The sequence below is a fragment of the Pteronotus mesoamericanus genome, unplaced genomic scaffold, assembly GCF_021234165.1.
Source record: "Pteronotus mesoamericanus isolate MK-2021 breed Mesoamerican mustached bat unplaced genomic scaffold, CSHL_Meso_final contig_20, whole genome shotgun sequence".
NCBI lineage: Eukaryota > Metazoa > Chordata > Mammalia > Chiroptera > Mormoopidae > Pteronotus > Pteronotus mesoamericanus.
Window position 1 is genome coordinate 46012919 of NW_026555085.1, and position 21843 is coordinate 46034761.

The 21843-nt window shown below is 35.9% G+C and overlaps 2 protein-coding genes across 3 annotated transcripts in view; one reads left to right on the forward strand and one right to left on the reverse strand.

The window, feature by feature from the left end:
* Positions 1 to 6505, forward strand: part of SLC35A1 (solute carrier family 35 member A1) — a 30025-nt gene extending 23520 nt beyond the window's left edge. For both annotated transcript variants that reach the window (XM_054569689.1, XM_054569690.1), the window contains exons 5-8: positions 433 to 499; positions 2426 to 2602; positions 3021 to 3155; positions 5588 to 6505. In XM_054569689.1, coding sequence (XP_054425664.1) covers positions 433 to 499; positions 2426 to 2602; positions 3021 to 3155; positions 5588 to 5715 — 507 coding nt within the window. In that variant the 3' untranslated portion in view covers positions 5716 to 6505. The remainder of the gene's footprint in view (positions 1 to 432; positions 500 to 2425; positions 2603 to 3020; positions 3156 to 5587) is intronic.
* A 1308-nt stretch (positions 6506 to 7813) lies between these two features.
* Positions 7814 to 21843, reverse strand: part of RARS2 (arginyl-tRNA synthetase 2, mitochondrial) — a 54372-nt gene continuing 40342 nt past the window's right edge. The window contains exons 9-20 of the mRNA XM_054569691.1: positions 19033 to 19191; positions 17890 to 17996; positions 16696 to 16791; positions 15891 to 15951; positions 14637 to 14713; positions 14013 to 14137; positions 13372 to 13439; positions 13178 to 13287; positions 11782 to 11877; positions 10140 to 10214; positions 8521 to 8584; positions 7814 to 8040 (exon numbers count right to left, since the gene is read on the reverse strand). Of these exons, the coding sequence (XP_054425666.1) occupies positions 7954 to 8040; positions 8521 to 8584; positions 10140 to 10214; positions 11782 to 11877; positions 13178 to 13287; positions 13372 to 13439; positions 14013 to 14137; positions 14637 to 14713; positions 15891 to 15951; positions 16696 to 16791; positions 17890 to 17996; positions 19033 to 19191 (1125 nt within the window). The 3' untranslated portion in view covers positions 7814 to 7953. The remainder of the gene's footprint in view (positions 8041 to 8520; positions 8585 to 10139; positions 10215 to 11781; positions 11878 to 13177; positions 13288 to 13371; positions 13440 to 14012; positions 14138 to 14636; positions 14714 to 15890; positions 15952 to 16695; positions 16792 to 17889; positions 17997 to 19032; positions 19192 to 21843) is intronic.

The window sequence follows — 21843 nt, forward strand, 5'->3', positions numbered from 1 at the left end:
ATAACATAGTATATCTGGTACATAGCAAGTATGCTATTAATATTTGATAATTTAATGAAGTAGGAAATCTTAAAACAAGTTAAAACTGTTAATGTTTCTATGACTGATGCTATAACAGCTTGAACTGTGGTGGTGGCAGAAGTTAACATTAAGAGGCAAGCTGACTATACAAAAGTGGCCAGGGTGCCCATGATTATTAGGGAATAGGCCTGTGTTATTTTAAGCATTTACTATGGCTGCGATTTGAGGGTCACACTTTTAAGTGCTCTCGTTAATCTCTGAATGGCCTTATGTTTGGCCCTGTGTTATTCTATAGAATAGCCGCAAATACTTTCAGTAGAAATGTAACACAAACTTTTGTATTCATTTATTTGGTCTCTCGGATGAGTTCTATTCATTCACTGAAAATAACCTGAAACATTACTATTGCAGGTGGAACAGAATCCATTGTTAGGGTTTGGCGCTATCGCTATTGCTGTATTGTGCTCAGGATTTGCAGGTAAATCATAAAAGTATTTTATTCTACTGTCTAATTTTAAAAATATCAAACTTTAGGCATCTAGTTTATCTTGTTTTATTGTAACTAATCATTTTATTTTCAGTAAAGCTCACCATCTTACTTATAGTTATTTACTTCTGTGTTAGCTCTTTTTCCAGTAAACACATGGTAGTATTTAACTCAGTTCAGACCTCAGTCCTTTTTCATACTTACAGCTATCTAAGAATATACTTGTCCTTGACCATCCTTAGTCCTGCCAAGAACCCAAAAGTAAATGAAAAGACCTTTGAAAATTGAGGAAGCTAGCCATCAGAAAACTTCAGTACCTCTTTTCATTTTCCTGGAACTGCCACTTCCTCAGGCCAGATTCTGCTTCTCTAGGACATTAGTCACTAGCTCAGGATCTGTTTTTCCCAGGTAGCTTCAAGTTCTTCCTTTGCTTCAACAGATTAGGATGTATGGAGTAGGGAGAAAAAACAGGCAGGGTAGAGAGTATCTCAGAAAACTCAATACATAACAGTAACAGCCAAAAACAGAGGAACAAGAACCAAAATCACTAGTATCAAATAAACAAGGAAGTCTGGAATCCTGTAGGGACAGGCAATCCTCCACTCAATCAAGAGACAGTATGTGAATGTGTAACATAAGAAACGGAATATGCTTTAGAAATAGTTCAAACAGAGAAGAAACTGAGTTTTTAGTGGAATATATTCATTATAGCTATTGTCTTGATTATTTATCTTTATTTGTGTTATTTCAAGAGTTAGGACTTTTCTTTTTGACTAGGCGAGTAGGTTGGATATGAAAGTGAAATATAGCTGGTAAAAAAGACGTTTGAAAAGAGGGGAAAATATAAATTTGGGAATATACTTAATGATAGCGTCATGCTGAACTTTTATTCTTAGTAAGTAGCAAATTAAAACAAAACTGAGTCACCCCCAAAATAATATACTATTTGATTTTTAGCATTTTGAACAATTAAATGTTTGTGTCCAACAATTCTACGTAGTTCAACTTCTCAATACACAATTGAGGAAATTATGGGAGGTTTAATACTCTCTATGCTGGAATAACTGATCACTCAGTAAGTGGTTTTCCCAGATAGGAAATTCAAAGGCAGAACTAGGAATAGCCAACATATGTTTGTTCCAATTAGCTGGCTCCTCCCAACATACATTCATTAGAAACAATCTTGTTTTTCATTAGAATTTTTTTAATGGGTTAGTACTTCAGTGGCAATTTCTGAGTCTCTAATTAACATGGTATTTATAATTAAAATCTTTAATGTCTTTGTTAAACATGTGTCCATTTTAAGTATAAAACTTACAGCGGTGACATATGAGTTTGGGGGGGGGGGAGTGGTGTCATGTGCTCTTTTGGAGTATCTGAAAAAAGCTGTGGACTTCCCAACCCCAGAAAAATGTGTTACCTACTTAGGGAGTTCTTGGTTCTTCTGACCCTGTGTATGAACTTGTCTTGGAGATCCTTGCTTTAAAGGAAATGGCTCAACTCAGCAAGTTCTATTTAAGTTTTATTTTGATTGTGTTACTGACTCTGAGAAAATCCCAAGTGGTAATTATGTGAGTTAATTTGCAAAGTTGGGAGTATTCATTACTAGGCAGATATTACAGGGGTATGATTAAGATAATTGACTCTTAATAGTATAGTCTTCCAGCTGACCGAAGTCTTTTATTGTGCTCTATCTTATTGTATAATAATGGCAGAAACTGTTCTTAATACAAATTGGTAATGTTCAGTATGCCATATCACACCAACATAATAAATGTGCATTTAATATAAAATGTTTGTTCCCCAAATCATATACTTTATATTATCGTATCTCCAGGTTACTGTTCTAAGTGAAAGACATTTTAAGTTACTTTCTAATATATTTATTTCATATTTGCATGTCTAATTTTCTTTCAGGAGTGTACTTTGAAAAAGTTGTAAAGAGTTCAGACATTTCCCTTTGGGTGAGAAACATTCAAATGTATCTATCAGGGATTGTTGTGACATTAGTTGGCGTCTACTTGTCAGATGGAGCTGAAATTAAAGAAAAAGGATTTTTCTATGGTTACACAAGTTATGTCTGGTTTGTCATCTGTAAGTATCCAGGAATTAAAGGTTCTGGGTAGAACTTTAAAAAAAAAAAAAGTTAGATGTCCATTTTAAGCCATTATAGCATTTTGAAATTGTTCCATTATACTGTGAACAACAGTCTGAAAATGTAATTTTGGTTTTACTGACTTACTTTCATGGCATAGCTGTCCCAAAGCAATTTCGCCTACTCAAGCAAAGGTAATGTGTTAGCAGTAAATGCATACAATTTAGTGGTAGAGCACACAGCCCTTTGGGTACATGGTTTTGTAGGAACTACTACTGAATTTTAGTATAAACTCAGATGGCTGCTTCTAAGAAAAACAGTATTTTCCTGGTAAATTACTATGGCATCTCTGGGGATGAAAACTGCCTTACCATCATTTTTTTGAGTGTTAAGATTTTATTTCTTTCTGTACACAAGTTCTTGCAAGTGTTGGAGGCCTCTATACTTCTGTTGTGGTCAAGTATACGGACAACATCATGAAAGGCTTTTCTGCAGCAGCAGCCATTATCCTTTCTACCATTGCTTCTGTGATGCTTTTTGGATTACAGATAAGTATGTCTTAGTTTGTATTTTTAAGTTAACATGGAAAAGCTTCTCACGTCCTTGATTTATCTTAAATGTGGCACTGGTCACCATGTTTACAGAAATTCCTAGTTGTGTTATAATTTATTCTATAAATGCAGCAGTTCACAGTTGTGTGGAACGTGGGCCAGCAATACTTAGGTTTTTTGAGAACAGTCCTAGGGCTTAAACTGAGGAGTGCTGGTTCCATGTGGGAGTGAGTGGGCTGCTTGGTTACTAGAAAAGGCTTTTTTCCAGTCATAGCCTCCCTATTACCCAAGTAATAGATGTAAGACAACCTAAGTGCTTCAGCATGAATATACTGTGATGAGGTATACAAGGAAGTAAGTACAAGGACTTTAGGAAATGATTACTTTCAGCAGTGGAATTAGAATAAAGAAGGCTTTTTATTTTGAGGGAAGAATAGAAAAATTCATTCTTTCTTCATTTAGTTTGCACCTTCCTTGCTGTTTTGGACTTAGGTGCAAACTGGTTTTGAAATTACAATTAAAATCTAAATTTTCTTTGCTCTTTATAAAGATATCTTTATTTCATTTAATATGGAATTCATACAAAGTTCATTACTATAGGCATTCTGGCACCACCACTATGCTAGTTCTTCTAATATGATTTTTCCCTAGCCCACATCCAGCATTAAGTTGGATTATATTAAAGCAGTGGTGTTGACTTAACCTTTCAGGGTGCTTTTATGCTGTAATAATTTATTTACTAATGCGTGAAGAAAATCTGTCAGATATCGACATTGAGTAAAAAGAAACAGACCTGCCTATGTTTATATTTCATTCTAAAATTGACTCGTAAATGCAAACAGAGGAATACCAACCTTATAGAAATCTTAGAAAACCATTTTATAGTATGGTTCAAATTTTGCCTATGCCATTTATTAGCTGTGAAACCTTGGGGAAGTTACTAACCTATGTCTCAAGTATGTCCATCTATAAAATAGGAATGAGAGTGTCACGTACTGCCTAGGGTTGTTTCAGGTAAAGTGCTTAGGATAGTGCCTTACACATAGCAAGTATTCTGTATAAGGCCAACCATTTAACATTTAAGTATCGGGTACTTACAGACCCTCCTTTAGATATTTTTCTTACCTGATTTGGGTGAACTTCTAATTCATCGTTATGCTCAGCAAATCCTTATGACTTTGCCCCCAAGGAATATTTGGAAACAGTACAAGATGCTTTTGGTCAATGTTCTGTCTTAAACATGGTCAAGGAAATTAATTAGACTGTCTCAGCAATCTTCCAGTTTCTTATTTAGACTTAATTTACCCCTTCCTCTTTTTTGAAGGTAAAGCTAGTCATTTCTGGTTAGGGTTGAACTAAAGTCATAGCTTGATGGCATTTCTTTACATGCAATTTTTAAAGCTATTAAGACTGTACCATTGTACTCCATATATATTGTGGTTCAGTTTTGAATGGAATATACAGTTTCAACATAAGCATCTATTTATAAAGTGACAACTGGTCAAGTTTGGACAAGTCGTAATTCAGTGGTGTCCTGATTTCCAGGATTATGATGATTAAAAAAAGATGGGCCTGCAGAAAATGGAACTTTACTTAGTAAATCACTACCTCTTCTCCATTTTTGAAATCTTCAATGGTTTCAATCATTGGTCACCTAACTCTTTGAATTTTGGTCAACTCCCTTTTGCTCTAAATTTTCATAGGTTTCTAGTATCATGGAGAAGCCACACTCCACTGCTCTTTTCTTTTAATCAGCGTATAGGGAAGTTAGTATGTTCTTTGTCAGTGGTGCAGGATAGGCATACTTGTGTTCTTGAAAAGTATACAAACAGCATGGATGGAACTGGAGAGCATTATGCTAAGTGAAATGAGACAGGCAGTGAAAGACAAATACCATATGATCTCACCTATAAGTGGAACCTAATCAACAAAACAAACAAGCAAGCAAAACATAACCAGAGACATTGAAATAAAGAAAAAACTGAACAGTAACCAGATTGAAGGGGAGAGGGGGATAATGGGGAAAAACTGGGGAAGGGTCATCAAGGAACATGTATAAAGGACCCATTGGACAAAGCCAAAGAGGGTAGGTTTGAGGATGGGAGGCAGGGATGGGTGGGGCCGGGGGGGGAGCATTTGGGGGAAAATAGAGACAACTGGACTTGAACAATAATAAAAACAAACAAACAAAAAAGTGTATAGTCAGTGATTGTCACCCCTTATTTTTCTAAAACTTACCATCATAGAATAGAACAGTTAGATGTACTTATTTTCCATATTTACCTTTCATTTCAAAATTGACTCTTGTCATAAATGCAAATAAAAGAACAATGTAAACTGATACTTGAAAGTTTTCAAGATTTTAAATTAATCATTGTTATATTAGTTTTACAGACATACATACAAATAAAATTTATTTTGTTTTCTTTTCAGCTCTTACCTTTGCACTGGGTACTCTTCTCGTTTGTGTTTCTATATATTTCTATGGATTACCCAGGCAAGACACCACATCCATCCAACAAGGAGAAACAGCTTCAAAAGAGAGAATCAGTGGTGTGTGATCTCAGCCGCAAAAGAGATTCCTACTAAGATTAAACCATTTGCATTAAACTAGAGCCTTAAATAAATCCCAAAAGGTAGCTTAAACAAAACAAGTATAACAAATTAACTGTGTGTCGGGTAAGAATTAAGAAGAAAGCTATCTGAGTGAATTGCTACAAAAGAGTAAATGTGACCTGACTGGGGTCAACCCATTTTGTTTTAGAATGAAGGAATTTTTAAATTATATATATAATGTATATAAAAAGTATGGCGATGATACGGTGTTAAAAAATCATGTGAGGCTATAATATTCAAATAACAAGGTTTGGGACAATGTTAAAGTTTAAAGTGCCAAAGCCATTTCTGTACTAACTGTTCTCTTGTTCAGGTACCAGAGAAGAAGGACAGCCCCTCCTTGTTCTCCAATTTATGTACAGTATTTTGTCCTAACAGAAGTAAAGACCTAGTTCTTTTCTTGCAAGAGAGACAAAAACAAGACAGTCTAGTCAGAACAAATTGAATGTGCACCTCCTCAAACTGAATATTTCATAACTCAGACAGTGGTGACTGTCTGGGTGGTGACCGAGTACTCCGTTAAGTGCTGTATTTGTGCCATTCATTGTCTAGAGTCATATTTCTTGGTTGTTAGATGATATACTTTTCTTCAAAAAATATTTCTAATGTCACTTTTGTACTTTTTTTATAAAGTATGTTTAGCTGTGGGGCTTTCAATAATTTGTGAAATTTCTGTGTTTTTAAAAAAATTCTATAATGTTAATGGGGAAATTCAGCAATAAACTTTATATAAAATCTGTATGGTCACTTTTTGTATTATAGATATGACAATTGAGGTAATATAAAAACATAAACTTTTAACCTCAAACATTACATTTAAAATTTCTCTATGTTGGAATTGTATTAGTTAGGGTTCTTTGGTTGCAAATAATAGCTATAAACCAACTCTGACTTGCCTTAAGCAAAAAAAGAAAAAAAAAAAAGGAGTTTATAAGGACTGTAGTCAGTGCTCTAGGGCTCCAGGTATTGTGGGGATTAGTGAACAGTCTTCTCAGGGATCTGCTTTTGGAAAGTCTTGGTTCTAACCAACACTGTCTCTGTGTCAGTTCACTAAAGAGTCAACTAGGTAGGAGGCTACTACCACAGATCTGGGAAGGAGAACTCTTCTTCAAAGAAATCGAAAGGGATATTGGACATGAACATCATGTCCCAACTGTACACTTTTATTGCATGGCTGGTTTGTGCTAAGTAAATCTTAATGATTCTTTTAGCAGAAAATTAGCATCTGGAAGCTAACACACTTAAAATTGAAACTGCATGGGTGAGTCTTTTAGGACTAAGAAGGTATACCATACTCGCTAGCATAAAACTATGTTCATTCAATTCGGGAAGCTTGGTTCATGCAAATTTTCTTCTCTATTTGTAAAAGTAGGTTGTCATTTATATTTATAAGACTTCTAGTAGCAACACTGAAAGTAAATTATAGCAGACCTGGGTGGAAATGCTGGCAGATGAGGAGAGCCATACTGATGAAACAGATCACACCCTATTTATGTTAACCTAAACAAGCCACACAAAATATACTTTACCAATATACATATAGACACATGAAGAAGAATTGGTTTGGGAAATTCCATTTCAAATTATGGTTTAACTAATTTTTACAAAAAGATCGTAATATAATACTGTACAAAAGTAATTTCTTGTTATTCAAATGTATTTACTTCCCAAGCTCACATAGCAAGAGTTACCTGTATATATATGAAAGAGAAGACAAGCACAAGGTCTGTTCTCTGGGAGTTATTAGCTGTATTGGCAAAAAAACCCTTAATATTGATCTCCCTAAATTTTTTCAGAACCAGTCACACTTAGAAGAAATTCGAGATATTTTTCAACATTACATAATCTCAGTTAGTTACAAGAATAATTTCTGGAAGAATGACACTGTAAGAAACCTCAAAGTAGAGTTTAAATTCTGATCCTTTATTCCCATTAGACCACAATGAGCTTAAAAGATTTAACTGAATTTTATAAAAGTCTATTAAGTACTTATTGACCATGAGGGGACTCAGATGATTTCTTTTTTTTTTAAAGAACCAAGATTTAATAAGTTGATAAATCACTTATAGACTTAATAATATATAGATTCTGATACAGAACAGCTTAAAATTCTACTCAGCAAGGCATATAAGAATAGATAACTAGAATTAATTTAGTATTTAAAAAGCTATTTTAATTAGAAATTACATCCTACATACAGGTGTTATTCCAAGAAGTTTCATTCCATTGGCTAGGACAGAACGGACAGCTCTGAAAAGATGAAGTCTGGCCTGCAAAATAAATCAAAGACTGATTAAATGTTCAATTCAATAATTGGCTAACTATAAAGTAAATAAATAAGAATGTTTTTAAGAGTAAATCTAACTTTTTTCTAATTTAAAGTAGAAATAATATCTCAAAGTGCCCTAGGGCTTGCTGTATGTAAGGGAATACAAATTCATATAATCCCTTGCCATAATACTGGTAGCCAAGGGTTGAGGAGTGAGTGACAGTATCGTCATACAGTACCAGCTTTGGATAAGGGGAAGCTCATTGCTGTAGTACCAGATGTAGGAAAATGTGCTTCATAGTTTAGTGTGTTGGAAAGTACATAAACATTGATTGTTACAACCCAATTCTAATTATTACCTTAGACTATTAAGTACATTGCTGTAGTTGAATAGGATGCTATTTTAGAAACATTTGCAAGACTGACTCAGTAATATCAATTTGAGGATGTTATTACAGACAACACAGTCAATGTAACTTACCCCAGCGACTTCAGGAGGACTCCCTTTTATGTGTAGTGTTTTGTGTGCTGCCGCTGCAAGATGACTGAAATGAGAAGAGGGAAATTGCGATTAGGACCAGCAGTCATTTCCTGTTATAACATACAAGCCTGATAGCTAATCTTACACTCTCAATTTAAAGATTAAAAAAAAAAAAAAATAGATAGAGCCATTAAAATGTACCAGAAGTTGGAAAGTTGAAACCAGAATTCATATTAACTCAAGTTTTAGACTTTCGTCCTGGTTCTACTAATACGAGATGGCAAGTTCTAAAGATTATGAGATCATTGTGAGTTTTACAAGAATATGAGACTTTTCTAATTATGAGTTTTTCCCTCATTTAGGCTTCCTTTATGATGGCCTGGCTTTCCCCCTCTGTATGGTGAGGAGATGAGGTAGAGACTAGTTATCAGTGTACTCTGCACACCTACTGGCCGCTCATTTTTTTATTTTTATTTTTTATTTATTGATTTTTTTTGGGGGGGTGACATCGATTTGTTGTTCCACATATTTATGCATTCATTGGTTGATTCTTGAATGTGCCCTGACCAGGGATCAGGAAGATGCTCTAACCAGCTGAGTTACCCAGCCACTCATTTTTGTTTTTATTTTTCCCATTGATTATTATTATTTTTTTAAAATCCCAGCCATTCATCTTTAAAGCATCTTTTCTAGTTAGGTATGGCAGCAAGTACATTTCTCTGACAATGTGCCAATGCTTATGACATCTGTTTCAATGATTAAGTGACATTTAATAACACTTTCTGGCTTTTTCATCTCTATATGTCTAAGTGGAATTTAAGGGAAAAAACTACTTAAATCTGGGGAAGACAAGGTAAAAAGCATAATCAAGAGAACAGTCCCAATAAATCTGATTTCAGTAAATCCTGAGTAAAAGCAAATATTTCTTAAATAGCTGTCACTACAGAAGACAGAATCAACTTCTATTCAAAATTTCTAAAATAACCACCATGAAATTCCTATCAAAGTGTCATTGACTCACTTCCCAATTCTCTACCTTCTAGCTGACTGATTTTTCTCTGCCTCTGCTTAAAACCTTTTTGTGGACCCTGCTGTCCTGCAAATAAGAGGAAATGCCTTAGTGCATGGCAAAAATGCATGTAAATGCTGCATTTCTGACTGCTCCCAAGGCTATGCTTATAGTTCTTTTCATGTATCAAGTTCTTGCTTAACTTTGGACTTTTTCCTCCTCTGCCACCTTACTTCTCATGATTAATATCTTTACCTTTCCTCCAAAAAGCCCTCTCTGATCCCTCAAGAGTGGGCTGAGTGCCCTAACCTTTTTTCTTAGACCCACTCTATGCTAACACATACGAACTGCTCTGTAACCACCTATAAGGCTGCTATTTCCTGTTCACTTGACTGTAGTGACTGTACTTTATATCACTGAGCAAATAAATGAATGAACATTAATTGCTAGTTTGCAAAAATGAGCAAGAATTCCTATAACTTAAAGCACATAATTGTTTCAGGCCTAAGGATTTGTTTATAGGAAAAGCTCAGATGAAAGAAAGGTCCTTTGTCAGATCAGGTCTTAGACGTCTCTGTAACAGCTGAAAATAGCAAGATTATAAACGTACCTTAGTGTTAGAAGGTAACTGACAATGTGTCTGGGTTGAAGGTCCTGAGATGATCTATAAAGCACTTCGTCAAACCTAAAAAAAGGTGACAGAAGCAGCTGTCAGTGGAAGATGTGCACATGTTACACTGAGCTAAGCTGTTAAGACAAAGATCTAGGATGTAAGGTTGACTTGACATCACTAAAGTTACAAGATATATGAAAAATGATCCGGTGTACAGTTGACAGTATAGGCACATTTCTCTTTCCTACAAGTTGCTTGATGGCAGGTACTTTCTACATCACCTTTTTATCCCTTAGGCTTAAGTTCATAGCAAGAACTCAAATTATGACTATTGAACTGACTGTAAAAAGCTGCTTAGTGATGCTTAGGAACATAATCTAGAAACTAGTAGTCTACTCTCCATGCCAAGAAAACTAAGCTGGCTTATTTTCCCTCATGAAATTAGCCAAAAGTGAGTAGACTAAATCCTTCTCATCCCAGGAAAGAACAACTGACCGTTATGTGGCAATCAGAGAAAACTGCCTTGTTAACCAGCTGCATCCCTTCCAGAGACTGATCTCTCATCACAAGTCTGGTTTCCCCAGCAATGTGTGAGGGAGCTCAAAGGAGAGGTCTCCTGCCCAGTATGAGGACATCAGACAAATTCATATTTGAACTGAAACCAAGAGGCAAATGAAAGACTTATGGTCTCAGGAAAGCTATGCAAAGGCAGGGGTTTTCTTTCCCTTATGACAGAGGGTGAGAGGATGATCTTTTAAAAAACTACAGTTATGCTTTTACCAGGGTTCACATTCTCATACCATGACCTGAGGATGGTAGGCACCTGGGCTAATTCAGTGGTAGTAGTTTTAAGACCTAACAATAGATCATGAGCATGCCCTCTGTGTGTGTTCAAAGGGCAATCACTTTTTGGTATCCTTTAGGAAAATGCTGGCCAGAGGTAGGAGACTGGCAGGAACTGCTACTGACCTGTTCATTCCAGTGGTCAGCAAACCACCAACAGTCATTTTGTAACTGTACCCCACAAGCCAGGCCCTCTGCTCAGCTCTCCAAGTTACATCCTCTGTTTTTCCCCCTAACAAAGCTTTATTAACCTATCCATTTCCTTTGTAGCCCTAGCTTGCTTACTGTTTAAATTGTGGGGAATAGCAAGAATGTGACAGTTCCTGGATTAATAACTTGTGCCATTTTGGTAAAACAATAGTTTCAGGAAAACTGTATTCAATAGATAACATCCAAGTTCAATGTTTCTGCTTCTTCAGAAAAAAGAATGGCCACAGGACAATAGTTAACAACCTTACTTTTCAGCAAATGATGGAAACTCAATACCACCCCTGACACATGTGGCCTTAATAGCATCTTACAATCTATGGTACTCCGTGAGACCTTATCAAGGGACCAAAGGCGACAAGAATTTACCCTAACTCCCCTTCCCTAGCTTAAAATCCCTTAACCTAGTCCAGTAGTAAATTGGTTTGAAGGCACTCTTAGGTCTCCCACCCTCTTGGTTGGCTCCTCAATCAATGAACTCCAAACACTGTTTTGTGTTTTGGCCTTTTGAAACATCGGGCACAGGAACCTGGGTTTGGTAACAATTTCACAAAGCAGAAGCTGACTCACTAGTACTAGAAAACTGTACCTGAGAAGATGCTGGAGAATTGAAACAGACTGTGGCTCTTGTAAACAAGCAGTGTTGAAGTCATTTAGATAACCACATCCAAAAGTCTCTTCCAAACTGTTATAAAAACAACAAAGAATTAAACAAGTCATCTAAGTACACATAACTGCAAGCGATGAACACCATCTCATAACACAGTCCTGCTCTCCTTAATACAGCCATGCCACGTAATGCTGGTCTGCTCCACAGATTATAATGGAGCTGAAAAACCCCTATCTCCTAGTGATGCCATAATGTTGTAGTACAACGCATTACACAAATATCATTGTGTTACAAGTGCTTACAGCATTGAGTACAGTAACATGCTGTACAAGTTTGTAGTCTGGGAGCTGTAGGAAAACAGAATCTGTTGCCCGAAAATATGTCTATTTGGCATAAGGATTATTTAGGCTGGTTAATTTTAAGAGACAGTAGACATGGGAGAAGTTCTGAAAATCAAGTAGAAGTTACCACTTGTAAAGACATTTGTAAAAGGGATCTCCATTTGTAAGGGTGTTTCCCTGCTGTACCAGGAAGATGGGGCTGACCTCATTTCTAGAAACTCTTATCACTGCAGAAGACCAGGACTTAAATCTGCAAGGGCAACCTCACCCTTCTTTGCTCTGCTTTTCCTGGTATCCTCCCATAACTGATTCCTCCCGTCCCGACATCTTTTGTCTTCAGCTGTAGATGGTATTTAAGGTGGCGGCATCAGGCATTTTCGCAAATAACTCAGTTTTTCTGGGTCTCTTCCATGTACACAGGAAGTGTTCTTAGACTTTCGTTCTTCTCCTGCCAACCTCTCTTTTAGTATAGGAATATCTCAGTCACAAACGCAGAAAGAAGGGTACAGGGAAAGTTATATTTGTTCCCCTACAGAGCAATAGGCTATGTACCATATAGCCTAGGTTTGTAGTAGGCTATACCATTTAGGTTGTGTAAGTGCATGCTGTGATGTTTACACAACCACAAAATCACCTAAGAACACATTTCTCAGACTGTATCCCTGTCACTAAGTGCAGGATGACTAGTCCTAGTCTTTGAAGCTAACATTGTTCAGCCTGATGCCTCAATTTTTCCTAAATCTATTCCTTTATCTGAAAATGGAGTATATTCTTTGGTAGCATTATTGTAAGTAGTAAATAAAGTAATATGCATAAAAACATTTCCTGTATAGGTTCTCAATAAGTAAATATTTTGAAAACTCCACAAAAAACCAACAAAACAGGTAGTCAGTCCACTGTACTTTTCTAGTTCTGAATATGAGATATATCAGAGAAGCCCAGAAAACAGGGCCCTTGGTCTTAGGATCACAGCAGCCCAACCCCACCCTGGGAAGGGCAGAGCGGTCCAGTGTTTCCCTGCAGCCTCTTCTCACCTGTGGAGGCGGGCGTGTGTGTACTGCAGGAAGACACCTGTGTCCCCACGACTCTGGAAAACACGATCCCAGCTGAACTGATAGTCAGATAAGAGTAAACCTCTGAAGTCCTAAAATGACAGAGTAAATCTTCAGTGCTGGGATTTGTTCTACTACCAAACAAAAGGGTCTCACAGGAAGCAGCCTTAACACACCTGAATAATGAGCGCTGCAAGCCCAACCTTCTCTGCAGTCTCCTGTGGGTTCTTGAGCTCTTTGGTAGCTGAAACAGACAAAGGTGGCTGTCTTTAACCTGCATGAAACTGTCCAGAGTCAGGGATTGAAGTGGAGATAAAATCTGCCAAACATGGATGCTGGCAATCTCAAGAACAGACAGGTTCACAGTGGGCTAATTTACCTTTGAAAATGACAATTCCCCTGCCTTCATTACAAGGAAAAAAATACACAAATTTATTTTTCTAATAAATATCCCTTATAAGACATTAGACTATTTTTCCAAGGGTGAAGGTTAAACAAAGCCACAGGACTTGTGACTTGTTTCTAATTACATAACCCAGGAACTTCACAGAACTACTCCCAACAATGGAGTGATAATCTGAAGCTGTCCATGAAAACAGGCCAAGGGTAATATCAACTCAGATTAGTGAACTGAACAGTACTCGAGCAGCCGGTCTGAAAATTCTGGCACCTCTAATTAGTGCAAGCTATTTTTGACAAGTTTAGTGAATGTTCAACGGGAAAATGGTCATAATAAATCAATCACACTGCACAAAAGCCTAGCAAAATATAAAGTGGTACATAAATTATGACTATAACAACAAAAAAGTGAATTCACTCTTAACAGAAGCCATGTTCTGTAGCATCCTTAATCGAATCTCATTTAAGACATCTTCCAGAAAAGTAACATCTCCTCTTCGAGTCTTCATTCCCTGTACTATGCCAAAGGGCACATGTTGGCACCTGGAATAGAGTGGGTATTTAGTTAACTGAAAACTGAAAAAGTGCTAGTGATCAAAATATAGGATAATACCATTTTAGAGAGTAGTCTGAACTTAAACACTCACAGTGAGGTTTTAAAAAATTAAGATTGAAACATGATGTGATTTGTTGTATACCACAAAAGATGTAAAACACACAGCATCATTTTAGAGATAATCACTAGCATGTGATTATATTTCTGGTTTCCCTTATGAAAAAAAGGAGATGGGGGTTAAGAATTTTGAAAATCAAGCCACTGACAGCATACATCTAATAAAAACATTTATTAATATAAGCTATGAATTAATAAAGCCAGGGCATAAATTAGCAAAAAAAAAAAAAAAAGGAAATCTGCTTTTTTACACTAACATCTTGAAACAGAGACGTTTCAGTAAAAGTCTTTTAACAACTTGGTGCATTTTTGGATTTTGCTGACCTACCAATGATCCTCAGGCAGGTAACTAAGCACCACAGACATTACCTTTTTGCCCAGTCATATCCCATGATCTGCAGCATTTGGAACACTTGCTGAAAGTGCCTTTTTTGTCCTTTATCTGTCTTTGGGGAACAAAAGCATTTAAAATAAAAGAACAGTGATAAGTTAATCTACAGAAACAGGCTGGACATGAATAAAATTAAAATATTTGCGTTCTGAGAGACTACAGTCATTGTCAATTGCTATGTTTTAAATAACACATTCAGAGGATGCCACTAGAAGTTCTAAGCTGACTGCACTAGAAGGAAGGGAGAGCTGCTGTACCCCACTAAGTAAGGAGGGCATTCAAACTTTTATATTCTGAGTATTCTATTTTAATTCCCTCTCTTAGCTGTTATGACCTTTATCTCAAAAAAGAACAAAGCTAAGCTCTAAAAAGATATTTAATGGCATTTTTTTTTTCCTTAGGAAAAAGGGAGGTTGCACATGGAAGAGAAGGAAAGGGAAGAAGAGACTAAAATACTACTCAGCAAACATATGGAACAAACTATTGATACATAGCACAGACTGGGTCGATCTCAAGGGCATTCATGATGCTGAGTAAAAAAAAGCCAGTCTCAAAAGGTCACATACTGTAAGTCCATTTGTATAATACTCCACAATGACTAAACTGTAGTGCTGGCGAACAGAGCAGTGGTTCCCAACAGTTAGTTTGGGGGAGAGGTGTGATTATTAAGCGGTTGTCATGAGGGAGTTTGTTTTGTGATAGCACAGTTCTATACCCTGAATGTGGTGATGATTGTACACATGTGATAAAATTTCACAAACACACACACACATTCGGGCCCATACACTAGTGCATATAACAACTGGCAATATTTAACTAAGGTCTTTTCCAATATCAACTTCCTGGTATGGACAAACTATTACAGTTATATATTACCTTTGGGGAAGGCTAGGTGAAGGGTATATGAAAACTCTGCCCTATTTGGAAACATCTTGTGAGTCTTAAAATATTTAAAATAGTAAGTTTTTAAAGTGCATTATAGTGACCTGTACATATTCATTTCATATAACTATTTTCCTGATTTGAATAATTTCGTTTTTACTATCAAGGAATGTGAACTCTTTCATTCTTATGTGTTTTTTTGTCACCTTAAACACACTTAGTATTGAATTCTTTCTATAGTTTGACAAAATTATTATTCCATAATTTTTCAACATGGCATCCAATTTCTAGCTTTGCAGTTTTCATGAGGAAGAGATCATAATCTTCCATTCTTCATTGTGATTACCTACCACATAAATCATTGTATCAAAATTATACTTGTTCATTCGATCTATAGCTGCTGCAAGATCTCTGAAAAAAAGGCCATAAATTAAGAGTTACTAAGCAGCTCTGGGTAATAATTTGTTTTACCTATTTAAAAGTAGTGAGGTTTCTATAATTAAGAACAACTATTATTCCACAGCCTGGGGTATATACTACCCATTCTTGTATAATCCCAATATCATACAGAAATTGCTTTGGGAAAGCAGTAATATTAATAATAAAAGTTCTGTGAAAAGATAAAAACATAAATAAGAGCTCTGGGACAAGTAGGAATAATTAAAATAGCTCTAGGCAAAGTGTCGGCACAATGTAGGATTTGTTATTAATAAAAATAAAAAGTCTACTGGAAAGAAACACCTAATTGCCACTTATTTGCAATATATTCTCTTAAAGAACATATTTAAAACATAGGTGATGCAGTAGCTAAATAGATATCTTCTAGCTCCCCTTCTGTTAGTACCATCAAGGAGTTTCGAAGTTTTGGATCGGTCATAATTAACACCTTCTAAAGAATTTTAAAAGATCATAAAGTACTTTAATAAAAATTCCATTTATCTCTTTTATCCCTGATTATGTACAAAAGACTCAGGAACTATAACTGGCAACAAAGAGAAACCCAATAAATATATTTTGAATGATGAGAACAAGATTTAGAAACTAGCATTTGGTAACAGATTTGAAGATAAAATAATTGTCTTAGCATTAATTCTAGAACAAATAACATGAAGTCACGTATACATTGTAATGGTGACTTTCACATATGATACAAACCTGGTTGCATAGAGAGAAGTTCCATCACTTCGCATTACAGTACAAATTGCAGAGGGGTCGCCATTCCCAGAAAGATCCACTACAGCTGTTCCTTTTCTAGATACGCAAAAAAGGGTAACTCTGAAGCAATATAATAAAGTAAGACCATTAAAAGTAAATATCTATAACATTATTTCTGGCAAACCAGAAGCTACTTTTATTACTTAAGTAGCAATAAGTGGTACAACCAAAAATGAAGATAGAATCTGATCATGACTTGAATAAGAGCAGGTAGATTAATTAATATTTGGTTAACTTTTCTTTTTAAAAAGTCTATCTTTAATATACCTAATTGAAAAAATGAAACATCATATTCACTTTTCAGTTCAGCAGTTCAACTATGGAACATATTTTCCTGCAAATTGCCGTTATTATGGTATTAAATATTGGGTTAGTTTTAACATGTCATAAAGTAATAAAACCATGGAATTTTGTTACTGTCTTTTGCCTGATCAAAAATTAGAATCTGTATATGGCAATCTAAAATTTTTCTTTGAGAACATTGCTGAAGATGCCATGAAATACATTCTCCATGTCTTCCTTAGGAAAATGACAAGAGAAACTGCTCTTCGGTACTATGAAAAGCAGCACTTATAAGCAATGAGTTTGCTTCTACATTGTAGATGCCTGAGCTCCTATGACTGGTGCTATTTTTCTGTTTGGTTGATGGGAAGCTCAAACCTAAATCAGAAATCTGCCTTAAGCAAGGAAACAGAATCCCTGTGTGTGCTATATGATGTTCTAATACCCCCCTGACTTCGTATTATTTTCTGTCCTCACTTCTTGATTTCCTCATTTTCCTCTTTCAAAGGTTTGTTGTATTATACCTATTTTTATGAGAAGATGTGAGTTCTATTTCCTTTTTCCAGTTATACCATTATCAGCCTGTGTGACAGGCAGGTCACGTGTACTTTCTGTTCTTCAGTTTGCTCCTGTGTAAAGAGCAGATAACATCCTTTCTCCCAACATTTCCAGAATTTTGTTATAGTAGCAAAAGACAGCTTGTGAGAAAGTACTTTGAACAGCAAAAAGCACTATTTAAAAAATGCCAGAAGGCAGCGCAGTACATTCTGTTGTTCTCACTGACACACTATATCAATACCAGTTTCAAAAAAGAACAAGTAACTTTACTAAGGAATAGTAACCTGATCATACATTGTTTTCTGCAGGAGTCCTTTACTGTCCAGCAACTTTAAGACTTCTTGAGATTTTTCACGATAAAATGATTCTCCTGAGTATTCATCAAAGTGTACTCCTAGACGCTAAAAGGGTTGAGAAACAATAGGAACAAAAAAGTTACTTAAATGTGCTATTTTCTTACCTGAGGACAAAATAGGATGCTCTACAATCTGTCACACAGATGGAGAAGGTAAGAATTAGATCAAGTCACTCCTCTGCTCTAATCTTCTAAAGGCTTCTCCCATATAAATCACGTCCCTGCAATAGTACTATGCTGTCTAACACAGTAGTACTACGCACATGTAGCTATCCAAATTCAAATAAAATAAAATAAAAACTTTAGTTTCTCAATCCCATTACTCACACTTCAAGTGCTCTGTAGCCACACAAGTCTAGTGGCTATCATATTGGACAGCACAGATACAGACCATTTCTGTCACTGCACGAAGCCAGATTGGAGAGCCCTGGAAAACATCCTACATCAGATCCCACCCTACAGCCTCTTCAACCTCCTCTCCTACTGTTCCTCATCTTGCTTACCTACTCCAGCCACATGGGCTTCCTGCCTGAAACTCTCATTACACCCACAAATAGCACACCTATTCTTTTCTTCCCCGCTTAACTTTTCTCTATAACATCATCACCATCTAACAAACTGTATGTTCTTGTTTAATTTGCACCGTCTTTGCTTAGTTCACTCTGTCTCCTTGCTATAATGAAAGTCTATGAGAAAGCTAATCTTTCTTATTTACTGTTATATTTTTCCCATGCCCTAAAATTTTTATTAAATGAATAAATTTATGCCCATATATATGGGCCTAAGGTAGCAACAGGGAAAATGACTAAGAAAAAGCAAAGGAAAGGTAGGAGAGAGAAAAGAAAAGCCAGACTGAAATGAAGTATCAGAATGTCACCAAATATTTAGTCTGTTCAGTTCACGGCCTTCAGGATTATTTCATAGCTCTAACTTTCAGCCCAAAGAACAGTATTTGAGTCCTGATTTCCAACTCAATGTCAAATCTATTCTTAAAACATGAGCTTAAGAAGCAACTCTGCTACCTAGTGGTACCAGTCAAGAGCTGCACCACATCACAGAAAAGTAGGACAGTGGACAGGTACCTTGTAAATCCGAATGTACTCTTCTATGCTCAAATCCCGAAATTTTTGCCATAGTGCAAGCGCTTGTACGTCACCCAGTTCCAATCGCTGGAAGAACTCATGTGCTGATTTTGCTACACTCTTATCATCTGCTGCTTCTTTATTAACTTGTACATAAATCTAAAAGCACAATAGTACATTAAATGAAGTATATTACCAATCACAGTTATCTTCAATAAAGGAAACAAAAAACAATCCTGAAAATTCTCATTTAAAGGTTATCCAACTGCTCTCATCACAAAATGTAACTTTTTTTTTGTCATGAGTCTTTAATGAACCCTATGGACACCTCCTCAAAATGCTTCTAAATGCATAAAGTAAAATACATATATTTACAAAATAAGTAATTACATTGAAATAGTTATCCAAAAACTTTAAAAAATTTTTGTGATATAGCAATGAAGGAAAATGCTAATTTTCTAACAGAGGTTAGTGAAAATAACATTTAATTTTTTTCTTCCCTTACATTACGAAAGCCTGGCTTAGACTGGACTAGCATGTCCTCTTCTTCTTCCTTTTTTTTAAAAATCAAATTATTATAGCTGCAACTTGTCTTAGAAAAGACTGAAGAAAGTGGATGGTTCAGTCTGACAAACAAAAGGCCAAAGGATGATTTAGCAGTTGATCCACAAAAGACCAGTAAAATGGGTGATCTAGGAAAACTTTTTGGTTAGTTAGCTTAGTTATATTCCAACTTGGGCTCATGAGAACTGTGTATAGCTCTCACTGCTGGAGTATTTTTGCACCATCTGCTTTGGCTGGTTTCGCTCTGCACCCACCCAATGACAGGAGTGAAGTTGGATAGCTTATTAAGGACTCTTCTAGTTCTAGGATTCTGTGTTTACAACACAGTTGTTAATCATTTTCCAGTCTCCAAAATCCAAGGTTAAATATCAACATTATAGCTCAAGTAGTTGTGAAGTTATGCATATGGACTGTAATGATTTTATTTATAAGTTGTAACTCCCAGACAGAAACATAAGTTTACTATCCTTGTATTTTTTCCAGAAAACTACTAGAGTAGTATGAAAGTAATAAAAATTGGCAAGTAAATTACCAAAAAAAAAGTGAGGCCTCTAAACTCTTATTAATACAATCAAAATATCATGGCAGGAGTATTTAGGTAGCAAACGCTTTGATGGAGAATACATTGGGACAACCAGAAAGTGGCTTATACCTATGAGATACTAAGAAAAAAAGGGAGAGGGCATTAAACATCTGTCTCAAGGTTAAAACGTCTCTCCTTTCCTAGATGGCTTGTGTTAATGACTGTAATGGCAGAAACGAATGAATACATATCTAAGTAAAAGTAAAAACTTCTTTAATATTTTTTTCCCTCTTTAAAGCATATTGTTCAGGAATGACTTAATATAGCAAGCCCGAGACTGGCATCCTCAAAATATTCTGTTTTGCAAGGTTAGCCCTTGACTGGCATCTGGGAACTTGGACTCTGGGAATGTTTCCACCAACCTAACTGATAAGAGTGGCTCACTGTGCCTAAACTGTTTGTGCAAACAATATGGTTTATGCTAAACATCTGCTTTCCTTCTGGGAGTTTGGAATTTTAGTACATGCTACATAGAAGGTACCTACGTGATTCTCCAGTAGAAATGTTGGGCACAGAGCACCTAATGAGCTTCCCTGGTAGACAACATTTCATGTGCACTGTCACAATTTGCTGTGGGAGGAATTAAGTGCATCCTGTGTGACTCTACTAGTTCACACTAGTTCTACTAGTAGGAAAGGACTCTTGGAAGCTTGGGCCTGGTTTCCTCCGGACTTCCCCCCATGTGCCTTTTCCCTTTGCTGATTTTGCTTTGCATCCTTTGCCGTAAAAAATAACAGCTATGAGTACAATTACACACTGAGTCCTCCTAGTGAGCCGCCGAACCTGGGAGTGGTCTTGGGAGACCTGACACACATATCATTAAAATTAATTTCCATGTGGTCCTATGAATAAGTCTAAAACAAGTCAGTTATAAGACAGAAAAAGATGATTTTGGTAAGGTGTAGGAAACTAAGAGAAACAGTAAAATTGCAAACTTCCTGACTTCTGAATGACCTATCCATTGACAACTGCTTAACACAGGCATGCCTCAAGATATTGTGGGTTCTGTTCTAGACTACTGCAAAAAGAGAGTTGCAATCTTTTTGATGGGGGAAGGTCTTATCTTCAATTTGTAAAAAAAAACAAAAACAACAAAATTACCTACAACTGTGAAGTGCAATAAAGTGAAGTGCAATTCAATGAGAGGTATGCCTCTAATCCAGCCTACAGAAGTAAGGATATAAACACGGTTTGTGATTCAAAATTAAACTAACTCTCTCTCTCTCTCTCATACACACAATTTATAAGCAAACATACACAAAATATCCTTATTTCAGAAGAGGAAAGATTTTAGTTTTTTTAAAATCTAGAACTCTAAACTGAAATATGGGAAACATTTAAAAATCTAATAAAGCATTCAAACTACTAACAGGAATATGGAAAAAACTTAAAGTCGTTTCCCTTTCTTGAAGTTCAAAATAGAAGTAATTAAAACAAAACAAAACAAAACATAAAAACCCTTTCTAATACTTTAAGAATTTTGGCATTACAGCAACTTGTAGTTATAAACCAAACAGTATTGAAAATCAACTGACACTATCAAACAGAACGACAAAAGAGCCTTAATTAGCACTTAATCTGCCTGTAAAGGCAAAATGTAAAACTATATTTATTAGCATTCATCACTGTTTTAGAAAAGAAATGCTTTTTCCTTCACAAATAAA